This window comes from Anticarsia gemmatalis, chromosome 7 (genome assembly GCF_050436995.1).
Source record: "Anticarsia gemmatalis isolate Benzon Research Colony breed Stoneville strain chromosome 7, ilAntGemm2 primary, whole genome shotgun sequence".
NCBI lineage: Eukaryota > Metazoa > Arthropoda > Insecta > Lepidoptera > Erebidae > Anticarsia > Anticarsia gemmatalis.
This window is the reverse complement of record NC_134751.1, coordinates 7,569,094-7,587,595: the sequence shown is the minus strand read 5'-3', so window position 1 is coordinate 7,587,595 and position 18,502 is coordinate 7,569,094. Positions and strand designations below refer to the sequence as shown.

The window sequence follows — 18,502 nt, the reverse complement described above, 5'->3', positions numbered from 1 at the left end:
ACCTAGAATACTTACCCATTTTTATGGAAGATGGGTCACATAGGAATGTTAAAAATCTGACGGTGCTCCGTGAGTGTTGACAGGACACCGAGACATGAGCGCCATCTTTATACTCTATGATCTGTTTGATCACCCCTATCAAGCAGCCATAACGTTGCCTTTCCATGGACCATGAACATGGAATACCAATCGTATTGAAGCACTGAAGAGTATTTTTTATTGGTTAATACTTCTTTGTCAACCGCACCACACCGTTCGCTCTAGGTCAGTTGACAGGTAGCCTAAGGCCCTTCTCCCATTACGATACTTGTAGGGTACGATACTCGAGTATAATACTAGTTGGATACATGTTCGCTACCCGATGCTCGCATATTATGCAACTTAAAAGTTACTAAATTCATCATTTGTGCAAACTCGTTTTTTGTAGACTGACGTTATGTCGAGCGACTCCAGTGACGATGAAGCTCTTGCAGTTTTTTTGTTTTATTGAAATAGAAGACGTCAACGCAAGAGTAGAAAATACTGGATTCATCCATATATTGAAAGAAACATAAATTGTAGAGTTTTTGTAGCCGCACAAGAACTACAACACGATGATAAGAAATTTTTATCTTTTTACCGAATGTCTAAAGAGTCCTACTTGCATCTTGAGCCGTTTTCAATCTATACATATTATTATAGGTAATAAAATCGTAGGAAAGTCAAAACTGTAGATTGCATATTTTTTTATATTTTATCTCTTGGTTGACAGTCCTAAGCCTGTGTAAAGTATGAAGGTAAATCAAGGGATATTTTTGTCTACATTTATACAGTAACAAATAATGTATAAACTATAAAGCAGTTCTCAATTTCTCACAGTTTCTATAGCACCTAGGAGCTGTGAGGAACTGAGGAACTACCTATATTATCAAATGTTAGATTCTGTCAAACTTGAAACGTGGTGGAACTATATAGTTCCGCGAACATGTTTCCTGAACATATAGTTCCAATTAGGAAATGAATGATTCCATGTTCAATCCGCTCCCGAACATGTTAGGTACGATTCAGACCAACCGGCTCGCGTCGGGCCGGGCCGGGCGGCATTTTACAATGCGGTAAAGAACATTGAAATGTATCAACAGTAAATACAGTTCATATTTGCAAGCAACTTACGCATAGCTATCTCCGTCGGCATCCCGCGACGCGTCGCGACCTGCCGCGACCTGTCGCAGAATGCGTTCGGCTGTCGCGACGGCCGACCGGCCCCGACCGGCTCCGAACGGCGCCGTCGGCATCCAATCGGCTGCCGTCGGGTCCGTTCGGAGCCGGTCAGCTGTGCGTCGTGAAATACGAACGGAGATTACGGTGCAGCAACTAGCGAATCATTGAAGTTGTGTTCTTCAAGCGACAGTTAACATATTAAAATCAAAAATGGATACGGAAGAAAAACTAATTTCTTTAGTCCAGACATATGATTGGATTCCAGCGGACGCTGTCGGCTGCCGCGGCACGCGTGCGGCTACCGCGGCAGCCGTACGCATACCGCAGTAGCGGTACAGCTCCGACGCACGCGTTCGGCTGCCGCGGCACACGTTCGGCTGCCGCGGCACGCGTACGGCTCCGTTCCGAGGCGGCGCGACGCTAGCCGGTTGGTCTGAATCGTACCTTAAGCGCATGTCTACGCGAGACGCGACGCACAAGCGACCAACACGGCGGGTATCGCGAGACTAGTCGCGAACGCGTAGAATACCAGTATCGTAATGTGAGAGTCTCCATACAAATGTATGTGAGATACTTCGTGGCGACTAGTCTCCGAGACTAGAGTCGCGCGGGCGTATCGTAATGGGAGAAGGGCTTAAGTGCCACGCATAACCAGCCAACACAGCTTGAGAATATAGAATTTTATAGAAACAAAAGGGAAAATAAAGTGTGTCTCTAGTGATCGTAGACTATTCAGAGATAAAGCTATAACTAATATGTAAGTAATTTTAGTATACACTCCAACCCTTGATTGAGTTTATTTTATTATGGAGCACAAGGAAATGCTGACAAACAGGGCAAATTATATGTGGATCTGAACAATAAAAATCAAAATTAGGTTTTAGAGGATTTATTTAGCTTAAGTCAGGTAACATCACAAGCTTACAGCTTGAGCTTAGTCCTCCTCCAGTGACGCCTCTTAGCGTTGTATCTGAAACAATGACCAGTATGATTATGAGTTAAGTTAGGTACAAAATGTGTTCGTATAATGATACATGATTTTTTTTACAAAATAAAATAGTGGGTATCTAAAATTGTGGTCATTTATTTTCCTTGTAATGTTACAATTCAAAATATTTATTTCATTATCTTATGTTTTCATAAAACAAAACATGACAGAGATAAATATAATATTATCTCTCATGTTGAGTTTTGCACTTAATTGAAAGTAATGATACAGTGAATGTTATAGTAAAACTTAATTGCATTATTATCATTAATAGTAATGGTGGCATTGGCAATGGCTGTTTAGTTAAACTTTAGGAAATAACTTTAAGGAAACCTTATAAAAACAGAAAGTAACTTCAAGATTGCCAGTATAGTGCAAGTCTCAAGCGTTGCATTGTGACAAAGATGATGATGTGTAAGTACATCAACCTTATGTAGGTACTTTAGCCTAGTGTTCATTTACACTCATCATCACACCACTTTAACCAACATTTATTAGGTACTATGGAATTCCCTATCTGATTTTACAAACAAATATCTTTCTGACCAAATGCTACCATCATTGAAAGTGTAGCAGAGTACCTACAACCTACACGTAGAATAATAGCGGTGAAGGCAATTTAATAGGAAGTGTGTCTTACACATGCATCGGTAATAGCTTAGCTATAACACATACTAAGATCATATAGTTCACAATGTCCGCAGTTTGTTTACTATCTATTTATAGGTTAGCTAACAAACACACGATGAAATCTACAAATATTACTGGAACTCGTAAGTTACACTTAACAAATTATTCCATGAAGTAGGTTGTTGGTTCCCTTTGCCGCAGTGTTATTGATTATAGGTTGGAAGATCGGTGTGTAATAATTATTGAATAAAATTAATCACACAAACGTCTAATGTAATTAATGCACATATTACAGAAGGAATAGAGGAAATCATATTTACCTGATAGTATTCCCAGTGCGCATTCTAACCCACTGAGGAATGGGTCTGTTTTGTTTCAGCTTTTTGGCAAGCTTACGCTTGATAATAAATGTTTTGTGGGCCGACTGGAAATAAAAGGAAACGATTAGTAAAATTATAATTCACAAAATCACTATGATTTCATAAATATTTTAAGATTTTTCACAGAAACTTAACACACCATTTTGCCGAGCACAGCTGTCAAAACAAAGTGAACGAATTTGTGTTTTTGAAGACTAACCTTCGTTCGGCGAAAATTGAACATGAGCCTTTTCGGCTATTTTTACTGGCAACATTTGAAAAAACCTAATTTATTATTATTATATTTATTATTCTGAAATTATTTCATCAATAATGTCGTTTATATATTTTTTAAGGTACCTAGATTCAAGTAATATTGTAAAAACTTACAACCTTACGATAAAACAGGTGATCCAGAGAACTGAGTTTAGGCAGTGTGTAGGTAGGTATTAACATTTGTAAGCAAGAGACATTTAAATAGCGTATTTTTTTCTCACGTATTTCGCTATCATTGAACTAAACAAACTAATTTAATATTATTTAGAAAACCGAATTTTACAAAACGTTATCTATCGTCATCACAAACATTGTATAAAGTCACTCACTATAGCGAATTGACGTTTCGGCAAACGATCAGTGTCAAAACTGTCAATGTCAAAAATGAAAGATGTAAATTGTAAACTTTGAAGTTATGTAAAAAAACAATAAAAATACTCTTCAATTTATTTTGTTCTCTGTCTGGACCGTAATATAACGTTAATTAATTAAACTAGTTTAAGATGAATTACTGTAATTTAACAAGATTGGCGCTAAGTGTCCCAAGACTCTTAGATTTTAGAACTGTTGCTAGCAAACCGGTAAAAACAGTGATCACAGCTGAAGGAAAAGACGTAACCAAAAAGAAAACGTTTGAAAATAGGATAACGCTGATAAGTCCAGATAATTCCATAAGTATTACAGATTTAAAAAATGCCCAAAGTTTATCAATTAGGCGAGAATTGAAGCTTGTCAAAATTCAGGATGTGGACTCTAAAACCAGAAGGCCTGTTTACAAGTAAGTGAACTTTAATTCTAATGGGTTAATAATGAGAAACAAGTATCTAATATCGAATCTAACAATTGTTAAGTGTAGTTCATATTATTCAACGTTATTTATAGGCTGATGACAAATGCTGAATATCACGCTGAAGAACTAGCTAAGAGAAAAGAAAAGCAAGCTGAGCGTCAAGGTAACAAGGGCGAGAAACTGCTCACACTGTCGTCAAGAATAGGTGAACATGATCTAATGACTGGTGTGAAGAAGATGATGAAACTTGTTGAGAAACAATATGAAGTAAAAGTTATTATAGCTGGTGAAGACTCTGCCGCTGCACAGAAAACAGTGAGTTGGTTTTTGGTTATAATCTGAGCACTACGTTTTTATGCCACATAATGTATAGATAAATACCTAGACCTAGTATAACACTGATAAGTTATGTTGTTGACAGATAAATTGGGATTAAAATTGATACAGTATCAGTTGTATTTACTGTTTTTTTATTCTTAATAATGTGTTATCTGTTTGTTGAGTCTGATTTTATATGTTCTACTCAAGCAATTAACAAGTTTTACACTACATATTTAATCTAATTTTTCTCTTTTTTCAGGAAAAAATATATTCAGTAATAGAAAATCATGTTAAGTCAATAAGTAAGATTGCTCAGAAGAGAATGAAGGGCAACAATCTAAGGTTTCAACTTCTTCCTTTAAGGCAGAACAGCACGCAAGAAGAGAACTCGGGCTCTAATCAAAGTAACAATGAGAAAGGTCCACTATGACTAGCAGTTGGTCTTCTCATCATACTGGCCACCAAGTATGTGCTTTTAAAAAGATTTTATTTTGATAAAAAAGACTCTCATATTGAGCCACATTTGCAGCACAATGAGGACTTAACAGAACCAGACGCTGAGTTATATGATAGCATTTGATATTGTATGTCTATTTTAAATGTAAGTGACTATTAAGCATTAAAATATCTATTGTTCCTAGTCTAATAAGTCTTTGTTAATCTTATGAGACACACACATACATTCATTATTTGTTCATGACAAAAGTACTTTTTGATCTTAATATGGTATATTTACTTCCAAACATTTACAAATTAAATATTTAAAATCACAACAAAAGCCAATTAGGGATATTAAGAAAAAATATAGTACAAACAATGTAGAGAATATTTCTCTAGTTAAGTTTCAATTATTGTCATTTGATCATTTTATTAGAAATCCTGCTTGGTTGTGAGGCATTTCTGTAGTATTCTTACACTACTATTATGTTTGCTACAAACATGAATGCAAGTTTGTTTAAATACTTTCTATATATATATTAGTAATGCAGTTTATGCAAGCATTTGGATTGAAAATGTATTTATATTGTATTTATGCAAACATCTGGGCTATTTGAGTGGGATCCATCACAAATTTATGCGTGCTTTTCCATCTCTTTGGTCTTTCTTTCTCTCATGTAGGCAGGAATGACTGTAAAAATAGCCTTTCTCATGACTTGTCTGGTGCTCCTGTATATACATACAACATACTTACAATAGCCTGCAAGAACAAATGTAAATTAAGTAAACCTAATGTAAATTGTCAAATATTTTTATTTGTTTGTGTTTAATAAGAGATTATAACATTGTAAATAATAAAATATATGTTTTGAATTTGGGAAAATGAAAGTCTTTTAAGAAATATGTGAAAATTTTAATACAGCATCCTTCTAGTCAGTCAGTTCAGTCACATTAGCAGCATGCGCAAGCTCGGGGCAAACTAGAAGTTACACTAATAGCCAAGTGAATGGTCTCAGTCTAACAACTAATTTGTCTGCCAGTATATTGAATCCACCCTGAACTTACAACTACTTATTATCTAAATACATACACTTTCTAACACAGGAGATACATTCATCTAATATGCTGACATAACTAAAATTCATAAATTAATGATTTACTTTTATCAGTTGGAGTTATCACAGATGTTTTAGAGATCGTTAATTCTTAAATGGTAGGAGAATTATTGGTAGTACATAGGTATAAATCTTAGACAATAATAAATTATTAATTGGGTGTCTATTATGGCAGATGTTAATGTTTATTGTGTTCAATAAATAATGTGGTGTCCAATCCAAATATAATATTTAAATACAAATTTCGTTTGATAATACGCACGTCGTATGCATGACGTTATACGAGGTGCTGATTCTAATTACCGAACTGAGGCATGCTATTTTAATTTATACAATAGATAAAGCTTAAATCTTTGGAATTCTCCCTAACAGTCCAGTAAACATATAGGTACATTTATATTTCCTATTGAGATTTGACTAATTATAAGTATTTAATTTAGAAAATAATCGTAAAGCGCTACTGAAGGGATCTTTGTCAATATTCCTACTATTATAGAGACAGTAAATCTATTATACAAAAATAGGTAATATTATGGAAGTATAATACAGAATGTCTACTTAATAAGTAATAGCTGATATTTAAGCAAACTTCCCAAGTGAAAGCGTGCCTTATGCGATATCATAGATTAGGTACCTACTTTAGACAGAAGTCTTTAATGTACAGCACTTAAATAATTTTCTAATAGTCTCTTAGTCTAATTGTCACTGCAATAGGAAAGAATACTTATATACGTATATGAATCGCAATAAAATAATGAACACTAAAATCATTGTACCTAGCACACGTGTGTAAGATTGGAGTCCACTGCCTCGGTCCACGTGGAGCGTATCTCTTCGTCAAACCGTACGTACAACCAGGGGTTTTATTACGTGTAGACGACGTATGCGTAGCCGTTCCGGCCGCGCGACAGGTCAGTGTTGAGTGTCCGGCCCCACGTGATTAGCGGTGACACGGTGCCCACCACGGGCGCAGCGCGATGGACTACACTTTTTGCGGGGCCCTGAAACAATATCAATATAACGTTTAGTCCTTAAGCTCGTCGTATGTAAACAATCAATCTATTTACACTGGACTTGAGAAAGCATCATATGTTTCTCATTTCCTAGAACTGAGACTGAGTTAAGTCCACAGAGGATCTTTAAGCAGCGCACAGGCTGCTCCTGGGCTACGTATATTATTACTTGTATGCATCATTATGTACGTATTTGCGAAACACATGAAAATACTTAACATTTCACGGTTTTATAGTATTTTCTATCAATTTATCATTGGTCGTTTGTTATTAGCTTATACCATTTCTGTAAAAGTTACCGTTTACAGAAAGAGGTGGTGTATGCCCATTGTCATTAAGACCAGCTGTATGCGCTGCTGCATTGTCATTTGTCGAAATAGGCGTTTATAAATTGTCTTATGAATCAATTGTACTTTAATTACACAGAATTAATTTGCCTATTAAGAATGCGCTTGTTCGACAAACGTTTAAAGAACTCCTTTTGAAACACAACGTGCATCACATGCCATCACATTCAAGCTTCATTGACACTGGAAAGGCATCATGCTTATAATAATATCTACTAAATATGTTATATAAAGTAGATAATAATACATGCAGCAGATGTAAAACAGGCCTGTATTTTATTAGAATATTTTTGTTGTGATCGAAATCCAATCAACCCAAAATCCGCTATGAAAAGTTTAATTTAAGTTAATGTAATTTTAAAGTGTCACAATAATGCAGTTTTAAGTAAGATTGCCGTACCCTCAAGGTTATCTGTTTTTATAATTAGTGCTGATTCCAAGGTAAATATGTCACGATAACCGTGATTTTAATCACCGATACTATTTTAAGTTGACATTTTATCTTTATGTGAGTGATGAGCAATTTTCCTATTATAGAAAAAACATAATTGAATGCCAGTTAGTAACCGTCAAGAACACTCATTAAAACATTGCATATTTATAAGTATTAGCTCGCATTCTCTGTTAATCGTCATTCCTTTATAAACCACAGTATAAATGATAATGATTGATTCTAAATCGATTAGACTTAGACCCTGTGATTGCAGTTAGTTACTGAGTTATTAATAAAGATCATGCAATAAGCGTTAGTATGAGGGTTAGTTACTCACCGCTTTCGTATTCTCTTTTCGTTATTTTAAATAGATTTTGTTGTGAATGGCAAAATAATATAAATCTTAAATAGTCAGGAGGTATGTACTTTTAAAGGTGTTACTTAGTTTCTTGAAAGGATTTTCTTATTTTTCTTTATTCTTTAGAAAATTCTTCATTTGCGAAGTCGTTCCAGCAAGATATTTCAAGTTATAAGTAGTTTGACCACTCAATATTTTTTCTAGACGGGAAACATAGCAAATAACACTTTTTTATTTGAGTTACCATAGAGTACTAGTTAACTTTTCAAGTGTATTAAAGAGAATACGTCGGCGGCGATGTACAGACACACCATGTTACCCATGAGGGAGGATCGCCGTCGGCCCGAGCGGCGCTTGCGCCGGCACCAACAACGGCGGCCCCTGCGTGCGCGCCCGTACCCGCGACTCCGCGGTCTGCCCCCCCTTCTCCCCGTCGCATGCCCCGCGCTGCCTACCGCCGCTGCCGCTGCTGCTGCTGGAGGACTCGCGTCCCTGGACTCCGCAGTTCCTTGCTCTGCTGATCGGTCTGCGATGATGTGAGCCTCCATGTCTTCTAATGGCGATTCCGAGCTGTTAATAGATTGAAAGATAATAAATTTATGAGTTGCAAAATCAATTACGTATTATAAGTTTAGTATGCTAGTCATACAAATGTATCACTTTTCTTAAATTTTCATGACCTCCATTGAAACAATTTCCAATTTTCACCTAAGATTTGCATTGAAATCAAAAACGTAGGTAACTAGAACATTTAGGCATTCGACTTTGTTATTTAAATATATTGAAATGGTACTTACTAGGCACTGATAGAGCAGTATTCACTGAGCTGGTCCCAAGTGCACCCAATGATACAGCATTCATCAGCTATGCCAACTTGTCTCCTTCTTCTTGCCACAGAGCCGGGCTGTTCCACTACTGGGAATACCAATTAATTAAATTAGTAAAATTGAAACCCTTATAGAAATGTTAGGCTATATTAAAACAGTTATAGATAACTGTTAAAATAACGACTAGAGTAGGTAAATTAACTGAATAAAGTAAATTATTATTTAAAAAAATCTTTAGCTAATTGATGTTATTTCTAACAGTTAACATTTACATATTGGTGTTACTTGTATACGTCAAGGGATATAGAGTATTATAGAGGCTCAGTGACTCTCCTTTACGGGATAAAACCCGGTGATATTTACCAAGGATTGATACGTAAAGTTGAAACCTTTTTACTTATGTTACCAGGCTTGTTAGGTATAACACATTTACTAAACAGAACCGGTATTCTAAATGGTTGTTTTCGTAATACTATTTTTATTAGAGCTATTTTTGTACATAAATTTATAGTAAGTAATTATAATTACCTAAAGAAGTTTTTTCGCGATTAACAAGTTACACAAGTCAATTATTTGAACGATAAAGAGTATAAACACGATAAACGAATAATATTTACAAACAGGCTGTGTCATTGTACATCTTGCAATAAAATGTACCACTGGGCTGTTACATGTATAATAGTATATGGATAAGGTGTGGTTACCATTCAAACTTGATTTGACTTTACGTGTTGGAATATTATTACATACAATAATAATGATTATAAATGGAAGTAATATCCGTGTTGTCGATAAAATTACATGCTGTTTACAGACACTCGTAAAATTAATGGGTTACCCTGGCGGATGTAATTATTTTGATGTTCACAATATTTCTTGTAAATAGGTTGCATCTACCCAGTACCTAATATAAAAGATTATAAATTTATACTCTGTTTATAAATAATTTTGACATAGTTTGATGATAGTATGTAAATATGTAGTTATTTATTTATACCTACGAATGATATCAAATGTACATCTGTACACGCGAAGTTGCATGTTTGTAATGTTAGATCTCCGGGTAGGTGTACATTTACTTTTTCAATTATATTTTCAAATTAATCAAATATGATCTAGGGAAATACAAGGAATTTATACAAATTGCTTAATAGAGTTCTCCGCCGCGATATTATATTAAAATAGCAACCTAATAGTCTGAAATTGCATTTTCAAACTTTGTCATATTATCATAATGGAGACCACACGCTTAGGTCAAAGCATTAATAATGTTAATTGTTTTTGTAGGTACTTGAAAGATAATTTTCTATGTTTTAATCAAATTCTATATGACCTTTTGTACATGTTGTTAAATGTGATTCAGCGATCTTGATAATGACTTGTTGCTTTGCGGATATTAATCTTAGGGCATGTTCATAGTTGCGCTAGACTTCACTCCACTTATTAAGTAGTTATTTAACACTAACCCCCGATTTTTAAAGTACACTTAGCGTTTAAACTTATTTAAAATAACGTTATTGAATAGATAAACTACCGCTAAATGTACTCAGAAACCGGGCATAAGTAGAATTTAACTCTAGGTATACACCTAATGAAGTTAATTTTTATGGACTGCAATATTAGCTATAATGGATTTAAAAAATATGGTTACCTGTAGGCACATCCCAAGAAGGACTGTTGTAAGCGTGGCAGACTCTGCTCATGATTACACTGAGCTGTCTGCCACAGAATTTAACTGCAGCTGTAGTGGCCGCGTCCGTCCTGCAGTCCAACAGCACCGCTGCTGCCAGAACGGTTAACTGCACTGCCTTCTTCATTAGCATATTGAATATCCTAGAAAACAACATTTTAACTTCAATTTAATTTAACATTTCGTACTCATGGCGCCTGCAAACACCGAAAACTGAATGTGCGTAATTCGAGAAGGTATTCTGCTTTTATATGTAAAGGACAAGCATGTAACCTGACACCGGCACCGCCCAGTTGATACCAGATACGCATCCCTCAAGGAAGTTTTCATTTCCTAAGTGCATTACCACATAGATTTATTACTGAAATGCACCTTTATCAATTTACATTAGGAAAATATGAGATCGAAGTGCGCGATACAGAAAATGCAACATGAAATGTATAGTTTCAAGTCATTTGTATGTACGAGTGGTAAAGTTCAAGAGTTACCTACTGATATATCATGTAATTAATTAAATTCACGATGTTTACTAATGATGGAGTTAAGTATTGTAAATAACTGATATATTATGTTCTACATGATTCTCCTTGGACTACTATATCATTTTATAGCACGTAGGTAGCTACTCATTTCTTTACGTTTTTCTTTACTTAGTCTTCTATAATTTCCAATCGTTTTCCATGTTTGGCATATTCCCTGGATTTATGACTATTACAAGTTACTTCTATGTAACTGTGATCGCTTTCGATGATAATAATGAACTTGTTAACAGTGTCTAAAGATTCAGCCTAACTTCTGTTGACGCCATCACCTGAACCTAATATGACTTGAATATTTTCATGTACAGGTGAACTAGCTTTGTGTAATCTGTGAGTTATCGTGACGATGTGTGACTCACACTCAAACTGTAGGGTGTAATTGTATGATTTTGTAAATATGTTATAACCCCTGAAATATCGATATTGTCTTTTGTTTAAAAGCAATTCTTTTATGCGAATTCGTCAATGTTTACCTCTGGTATATTAATAACGTGTCGCGTTTCTACACTAACATTATTTTGATATCAAACGTTATGCATATAGCATTGAAATAAAACTGACTAATAATGATGATTTCACTTCACCTTCCCCGTTCATAAAAATGCAAATCAGCTACTTCCTTTTATAAATTGTCGTGCTGAGAGTATTCCAGGGTGGGTGCCACATTACGTCGCGTTGTCCACATCGTACTGTAATCAATGTTTGTACATATAACGCATCGAGGACGAGTGCTATTTATAGATAGAGGCTGGTAGACAGCGGTACTAGCGTACTCGCAACGTGAGAGTGTGAGCTACGGTGCCGCGGTGGTCCACTGCCACCTACCCGCGGTGCCAGTACTGCCAGTACACGCAGTGCAACCACTTAACAAATCTACATGTTTAAGTATATGTATATGCACATTGCACATACACATAATCGTGCTCACGCACTAGTCTCCACACTGCAGTACAAACCGATCTGATTGCTCTTCTTAATAGATTAAGAGATGTGCTATGCCCACTAAATCCATCACTTATTTACAGATCTATATCTCGTCGAGGATTAACCTTTTCACCGCCAGAGTAATATTGAAAATCGGTGTTCCCCACGCCAAGCAATAAATTCCTTCGTTTATACCTACAAAATAATAGTCACGGGAAAAGTGTATATCGATAAAACTTCGATTAATTTTACGTGTTCTTATATTATGAGTAAAAATTGCATAAAAGTACCACAAAATTTTATTGAATTTCTCCCATGTGTCAACTTTACACTACTCAGTACTCATTACCCAAAAATAACAATGATATACACGAACAATTTGCATAAAAAAAGTACTTAATTCAAATATTTTATTCAAAAAGTCACAGCACTAATCCCAGTTGTGACGACACCTTTTGACGTTAAGAAACGCCACTGGCGTGGTCAGCGCTGCGATTTCAAATTTTGCCGCCTTATATTAGAGATGTACCAGTGTGGCAAGTCGGAGTGAAGTATAATATATCGTTACGTTTAAAAAAACGCATCAATATCTGTTGCGTAGTTTTAAAGATTTAAGCATACAAATATACTATGTAGTGATAACATATTTCTAATATTGAATAACGACAAAAGTAGTAACTATACCTAAAAGGTACAATAAACATAGATAGTACGTATTGGCATGATAACTGTGTTTTTTTGTTAGTCCTACAACATTAATAATACCTTTATTGTTTGTTTAATGTATTCAAACAATAACTTACCTCTAAATCGTCACTCCTTAAAGATTCTGCTTCAGAATATGTAACATCATCTTCTACACCTTCTAACACTCTCAACAGCTCTTCTGTCGTCATTTGACTTGAAGACATTTTTGTGGCGCAGATGGTGTACGAAAAATTTATTATACACAAGAATTTATGTACCTATTATTAATAACGTATTGCAACAACACTACGAGTGTCCAGCAGCGCGGGTGACGTCAGAGCGCGCCGTCTGATTCCGTCAGTGGCGTACGAAGCACTGTAAGGGATTCCGCTAATAGAGATGCGCGAGAGTTGCCACAAAATGATCGATTTGCACTTATTTAGTCATGAGTTTATCACTAGATATGGTAGTTTTATTACATATTTAGGTTTGTATTGAATCTAATTTAAAACATATCAGACAAAAAATTTTTTTTTCAGAAAGGAGTGAAGTATTTCAATTTGTTTTCGAAATATTGCATAAAGTGTTTAGATTGTAGTCCTTTTCCTTGCACATCACTAGTTGACGCGTCTTCACGTCTGTGGCGTGGATTTGCGGGCTAAATTTATACATTTTGCATGATGATTTACTTTGTTTTTTTTTCAGGTACAACTGTCTAATTATTATATGTCTTTGTGTAATAATGTAATAAATATGTTTAGGTAATAATAACAGGAGAAAGAAAACACTTGAAACGTATTGTTGTATGTTTATTTTGAACTATAAAAAAGTGATATTTTTGACGTGCTATCACGTCGATGGCGTCGTGAGCGATTTTCAATTTTACGTCTCTTAACGTCCGTGGCGGTGAAAAGGTTAAATTAGTGACTTTGCTGTGCCCTTTAAACTGCATAGTATTTTCAATTAAGAGCAGCGTAAAATTGTCTTTAGTGATTTAAGATTTAGCCGTTGCGACTCATCGTTGTTGTTCAAAAAGTACTCGTTTCGAGTGCGCTATTAGGAGCAAGACAATATAAGGACATGTTAGTTGGTTGGAGCGAAATATGGCACGGAGTAGAACATGGTCGGTCACTCGTAGGGCGCGTGCACATGCTGGCGCGTCGCTGCGGCCGCTGCGCCCGCGCCGCGCTGAGCCGCGACTCTGCGTCCGACGCTCGACGGACCAACCGACCGCATGATGAGCCTCGTGCTCGCGCACTCGATTGAATAATTACATGAATCTCTGATTGTATCTGTAGCCTTGCTCCTGCTTTAATGTTGCTCTATAGGAGACTATTTCACTGACGCGACGGATAATGCTGATTCATCCGAACGTAACACTTCATTACGACTATACGTGACGTGACCACTTAGATTTAAACTATATTGGTAGAGGTGTACATTTTGCTTGAATGGCAACTCGCAATTACTTTCTAGTCCCTTATTATAGGAGATGTAATTACATTTGCACATCTCGTATTCTAGGATTTACGGCTAATTAAACTTGTAGTAATCACTGCTAGTTTTAATCGGACAGGGCATCATGGTCTTAAGTAGGTACCAGTCCCCACTAGATAGATATTTAGTGACGTTTATTAAGTGTCGGTATTTAAAAGTATTAAATACTTTTAAGGTACGTGTTTCGAGTTTGACGAACACATTATTATGTTTATGTAGAGTTTGCTATTTGCCTGTTGTTGTATATTTTGATTATAGTTGTTAAGTTATCTGGTGTACTTTTGGGACGACCCAAAATGTTATACAAAAAAGGATTTGAATAACATTTTGGATAGACAACGCACTCTCAACCGTCTCTACCTTGCCTAGTATGAGTAAGTAAGTATGATTAGACTATGAGAGTAATATTGCTATAGATTAGAGTACTTGTTGTTATATTTTTTATAATCTAGAGAATCAATTTATTTATTTTATTTCAGTTTTTTTCTCTTTTTGCACTACTTTACGTGGTAAAGTTAAAATTTGGTTTAAAAAAACAACAAATTGTGTGATTTATTTATGTACCGGATAAGAAATTTGTAGATGTTCTAAGCTTTTACCTGATATACATGTGCTCATAAATTATATTCTTCGTATTTATCGAAATCTCTGTTTACTTCAATCTGTTCAAATTATCTTTACAAATAAGTTACAAATTGTTATTTACAGAGGTTACAAGTCAGAGTTGTATTTACGTTTTTCTGTTCAGAAACGCTATTAGTGTTCATATGGCGGTCTCTTAGCAACGAGACACGGTAGACGATTGTCGCAGACGATAGGTAACAAAAGATAATTTAAGAGTTTGCGGGGTCAAGTGTATTGTCGGCTTGCCCAATTGGAGAGACGACTCGGTCACTGGCTTTGCACCGGATAGCTTTCGACAGCCTATAATTATTATATAACTAATACAGGTTGAGTGTATCTAGCTCAGGTCTAAGATCAAATATCTTAGACACCGTTACGTAAGCAAACTTGTCTTCTACTTCGCTAAATACGAGTAATTACGTTCCCGAGCCTAGTTACAAATTATTTTACTTTTAGTTTTTAGCTTGTTTTTCGAATAGTTACTGCGTAGACGATCAGTAATCAAGCCGAAGCATGTGTATTACGGATAAGTTGCTATATTATTAAGTGATGGTAATTTTCAGCGTGTTTACGCCACGGTAGAGCGGAGCTGCGGCGACTGATCATGTCACGTTTCTTCACAATACGATTACAATGAGCGTGTGTAGTATGCACCAGCTACAAATAGAATTGTAGTAGTGTATGCAAAAATCATAATTGGGGTGGCGTAGTGTGTAAGTACACATGTGACAAGGTCCGTATTGACCGCCTTCGACCTCAATTTAGACGTTGACCTGGTACAGTTCAAACACCTAGGTGGCCAAATCAAAATATACATAAACGGCCACATTACACATACATTTGTGTCGGTAGCCATCTTTGTTTGCGTGAATTTGATCTTGATATTGAACTGTGTAATCGATCAATCGGTGATGTTCCTGTTAAAAGGTTTCACAAATTTCTATACCTTTTAAAGGGATAGATCGTAAAAACTGAGTTATGTGTCTGAGCGGTGCGGGCGCGCGTGGGCGACGGCGCAGCAGTAAAAACCCTGGCGGTAAACGTGAAACTTGCTGGATTCGTCCACTTCTCAGAATTCCTATCGCGAATGGTTTCTAATTGTAACTACCTTACGAATGGCGGGGTAAGGCATAACGCCATGTAATTAAAACTGTAATTTTAACCCGCCATCTGTAGAGATAACATTAAATTCGCATCGCGCATATCTTAACAAGCTCCCGCGCGTATTAATTAACAAGCCGTTTAATTGATAATAGAAATAAAATAAATAATTACAGATAACCCTGGTTTTTAATAATAAAGTTAATCATTAAAGGATGTTAGATAATAGTAAAATTCCACAAAAGTAACTGTCATTATGTAATGTATTGATTGTAGGTATGTTTTACCTAATAACTGGAGTATTACGAACAATGAGAACTTGTCCTGACTCTACCTGTATTTGTATGATGTGCGTTTATTTTAGTTCAAACCACACATAATATTTGATTAAATAACAAAGTAATTAATTTGGTGTTTATTTTATTCGGATTTTTTTATTGGATACCTACCTGTCTAAAGCATAGTCTCTACTATTCTTGTGACAAATTATTAAAATAGTTTAGGTAGAATCGCAAAAACAAATTTGTAGGTAATCACTAGGATTGTTTTCATGTGTTTGTATAAGTTTCCAATACAACTAACAAAAGTCGTGGTAATCTCAATTCCTTTTACAGCACCAAAAATTAAGATCAAAAACAAATACTTACTTAGTTTATGTTAAAATTGCTATGTGTAGGAGTTGCTTAGGTATATGATTTAAGTTATTGGTAAGTAGAACGTTCAAAATTATTTATTTGTAGTAGGTGTAGTGTAAACAGATAAACTCAGATTTTCAAAGGTTTTTCCTCTCACGTTAGGCACAATAATGAAAATAACTATAAAAATACACTACATAAATATTATTATTTATGTTGGAATTAGCCTTACTTCTACTTAATAGCTTCATAGCGTATCAGTTAACCGAGTCGATCTTGATATATTATTGCATTAAATCCGACAGGAAATTATAATGTTTAATTTAAACCCTGATCTTCTAAGACTCGTATCAATATTTATACTGGCTGCTAAGATAATTTACACTGAAGTACCTATCTAGCTGATATCAAGTAATTGGTTTATTTATAATCTACTTAGTTATTAATGTATTTATAAAATATGAGGGACGGATTACACTTCATTTTAACTCGGTCTAATTTAAATGTGAAGATCATAAAAACTAAGTTCTAGTTTCCAAAAAATATCAATTAAATCAATAATAAAAATAGAGATAAATGTAATTGTATGTTAAATGTGCAGGGGGCAGTAGCGCTGATAAATACAGAGAGTTGGGTACTTACTGTGTATGTAGATAATTTGGTGGCTGGCAGGTTTCAGTTTCAGTAGTTTCAGTAGTAACTGTAGTGAGTGTTGTTGTGTGAGAGCGGGTGGCGGGTGTTGGCGCCGGCGATCGCATGAAGCCGCGGTGGTGCGAGAGGTTCGCGGGTCGCGTGGGCTGCGTGCGGCTGCGCGCGTCGTGCACCGGCGCCGGAGCTGGTCGTGCTGGCGAGTCGCCGCGTGCGCCGCGCGCGCTTATTATACGCAGACGATGGGCGGCGCGCGAGCACCCGCCGCCACGCCCCGCGCCGCGCCGCGCTCCGCCCGCACAACAACTCACCCCTGATTCCGCTATAAAAACATTTATGACCTCTCTTTAAAGTTGTAACTCCAAGTCATTGACCAACTGTGTCTGGTGCTTACACTTCCCAGCCTAACCTTGTGCTATGTTTACTTTGTGGAACATCGTCTTTGATTTGTAGAAAGTGATCATAATAATGTTGTTGATGACTGATTCAGCTTCAGTTTCTAATACAGTGCGATATTGAAAGATAAGGTGTGTGGCAATGGGCTATCTGAATAAAAGAAATATGACTTTTTACTCATGGTTATATATTCGTAAAAGGACAAGCAGATGTGTTTGTTGACGTTCTGTTGGTTAACTACCTCTGATGGGGTACATACCCCCGAACGGGAACGAGGCGTGATGTTGTGTACATGATTATGTAAGTATGTATGTAAATAGGAATTATTTACAATTTTGCCCATTTAAATCAATTCCTAGGCACTGTTGCCCTCCCCCTCGTGGGTCTGCACCTTGTCGTGGTGAGGGGGCTTAGTAGCGCTGAGCGAAGCTAAGACAGATCCGAAGGGACCTTCCTGTTTGGGGCCGTAAGGCTTAGAACTAGGTCCCTTCGCACCGTGCGGTGGTGCGCGAGCATCACTGTACGAGAGAGGAAGGAAAATCTCTGTAAAAAACCATGGGGGGGCGGATTTTCATGTCCTGCCCGGGGTGGGGGTGTCCGCTGAGTACTGTTCTCGGCGGACCCAAACCGCAAGCCTGGCTCAAATCCTTGGGTCAGGATCGGGGG

The 18,502-nt window shown here is 36.3% G+C and overlaps 3 protein-coding genes across 7 annotated transcripts; 1 reads left to right on the top strand and 2 right to left on the bottom strand.

Annotated features, from left to right (window-relative positions):
• Window positions 1-2,073: 2,073 nt before the first annotated feature.
• On the bottom strand, window positions 2,074-3,443 carry RpL39 (ribosomal protein L39). The gene is made up of 3 exons (XM_076116824.1): window positions 3,338-3,443; window positions 3,139-3,242; window positions 2,074-2,170 (listed from the first exon to the last, which is right to left on the bottom strand). Exons 1-3 carry the CDS (start codon window positions 3,419-3,421, stop codon window positions 2,122-2,124), a joined length of 237 nt encoding a protein of 78 aa, XP_075972939.1. The 5' UTR covers window positions 3,422-3,443; the 3' UTR covers window positions 2,074-2,121.
• A 375-nt stretch (window positions 3,444-3,818) lies between these two features.
• Window positions 3,819-5,885, top strand: mIF3 (mitochondrial translation initiation factor 3). Its single transcript, XM_076116823.1, has 3 exons — window positions 3,819-4,231; window positions 4,336-4,558; window positions 4,824-5,885. Exons 1-3 carry the CDS (start codon window positions 3,957-3,959, stop codon window positions 4,992-4,994), a joined length of 669 nt encoding a protein of 222 aa, XP_075972938.1. The 5' UTR covers window positions 3,819-3,956; the 3' UTR covers window positions 4,995-5,885.
• A 24-nt stretch (window positions 5,886-5,909) lies between these two features.
• On the bottom strand, window positions 5,910-17,722 carry LOC142974471 (uncharacterized). 5 transcript variants are annotated; one of them, XM_076116819.1, is made up of 5 exons: window positions 17,435-17,722; window positions 10,747-10,928; window positions 9,066-9,180; window positions 8,580-8,838; window positions 5,910-7,118 (listed from the first exon to the last, which is right to left on the bottom strand). In XM_076116819.1, exons 1-5 carry the CDS (start codon window positions 17,548-17,550, stop codon window positions 6,984-6,986), a joined length of 807 nt encoding a protein of 268 aa, XP_075972934.1. In that variant the 5' UTR covers window positions 17,551-17,722; the 3' UTR covers window positions 5,910-6,983. The 5 variants fall into 5 exon arrangements, with proteins under 5 accessions (XP_075972934.1, XP_075972936.1, XP_075972932.1 ...); XM_076116821.1 differs by having other exon boundaries at window positions 5,911-7,118; window positions 8,588-8,838; window positions 17,435-17,718; XM_076116817.1 differs by having other exon boundaries at window positions 5,914-7,118; window positions 9,066-9,183; window positions 17,435-17,703.
• Window positions 17,723-18,502: the final 780 nt, after the last annotated feature.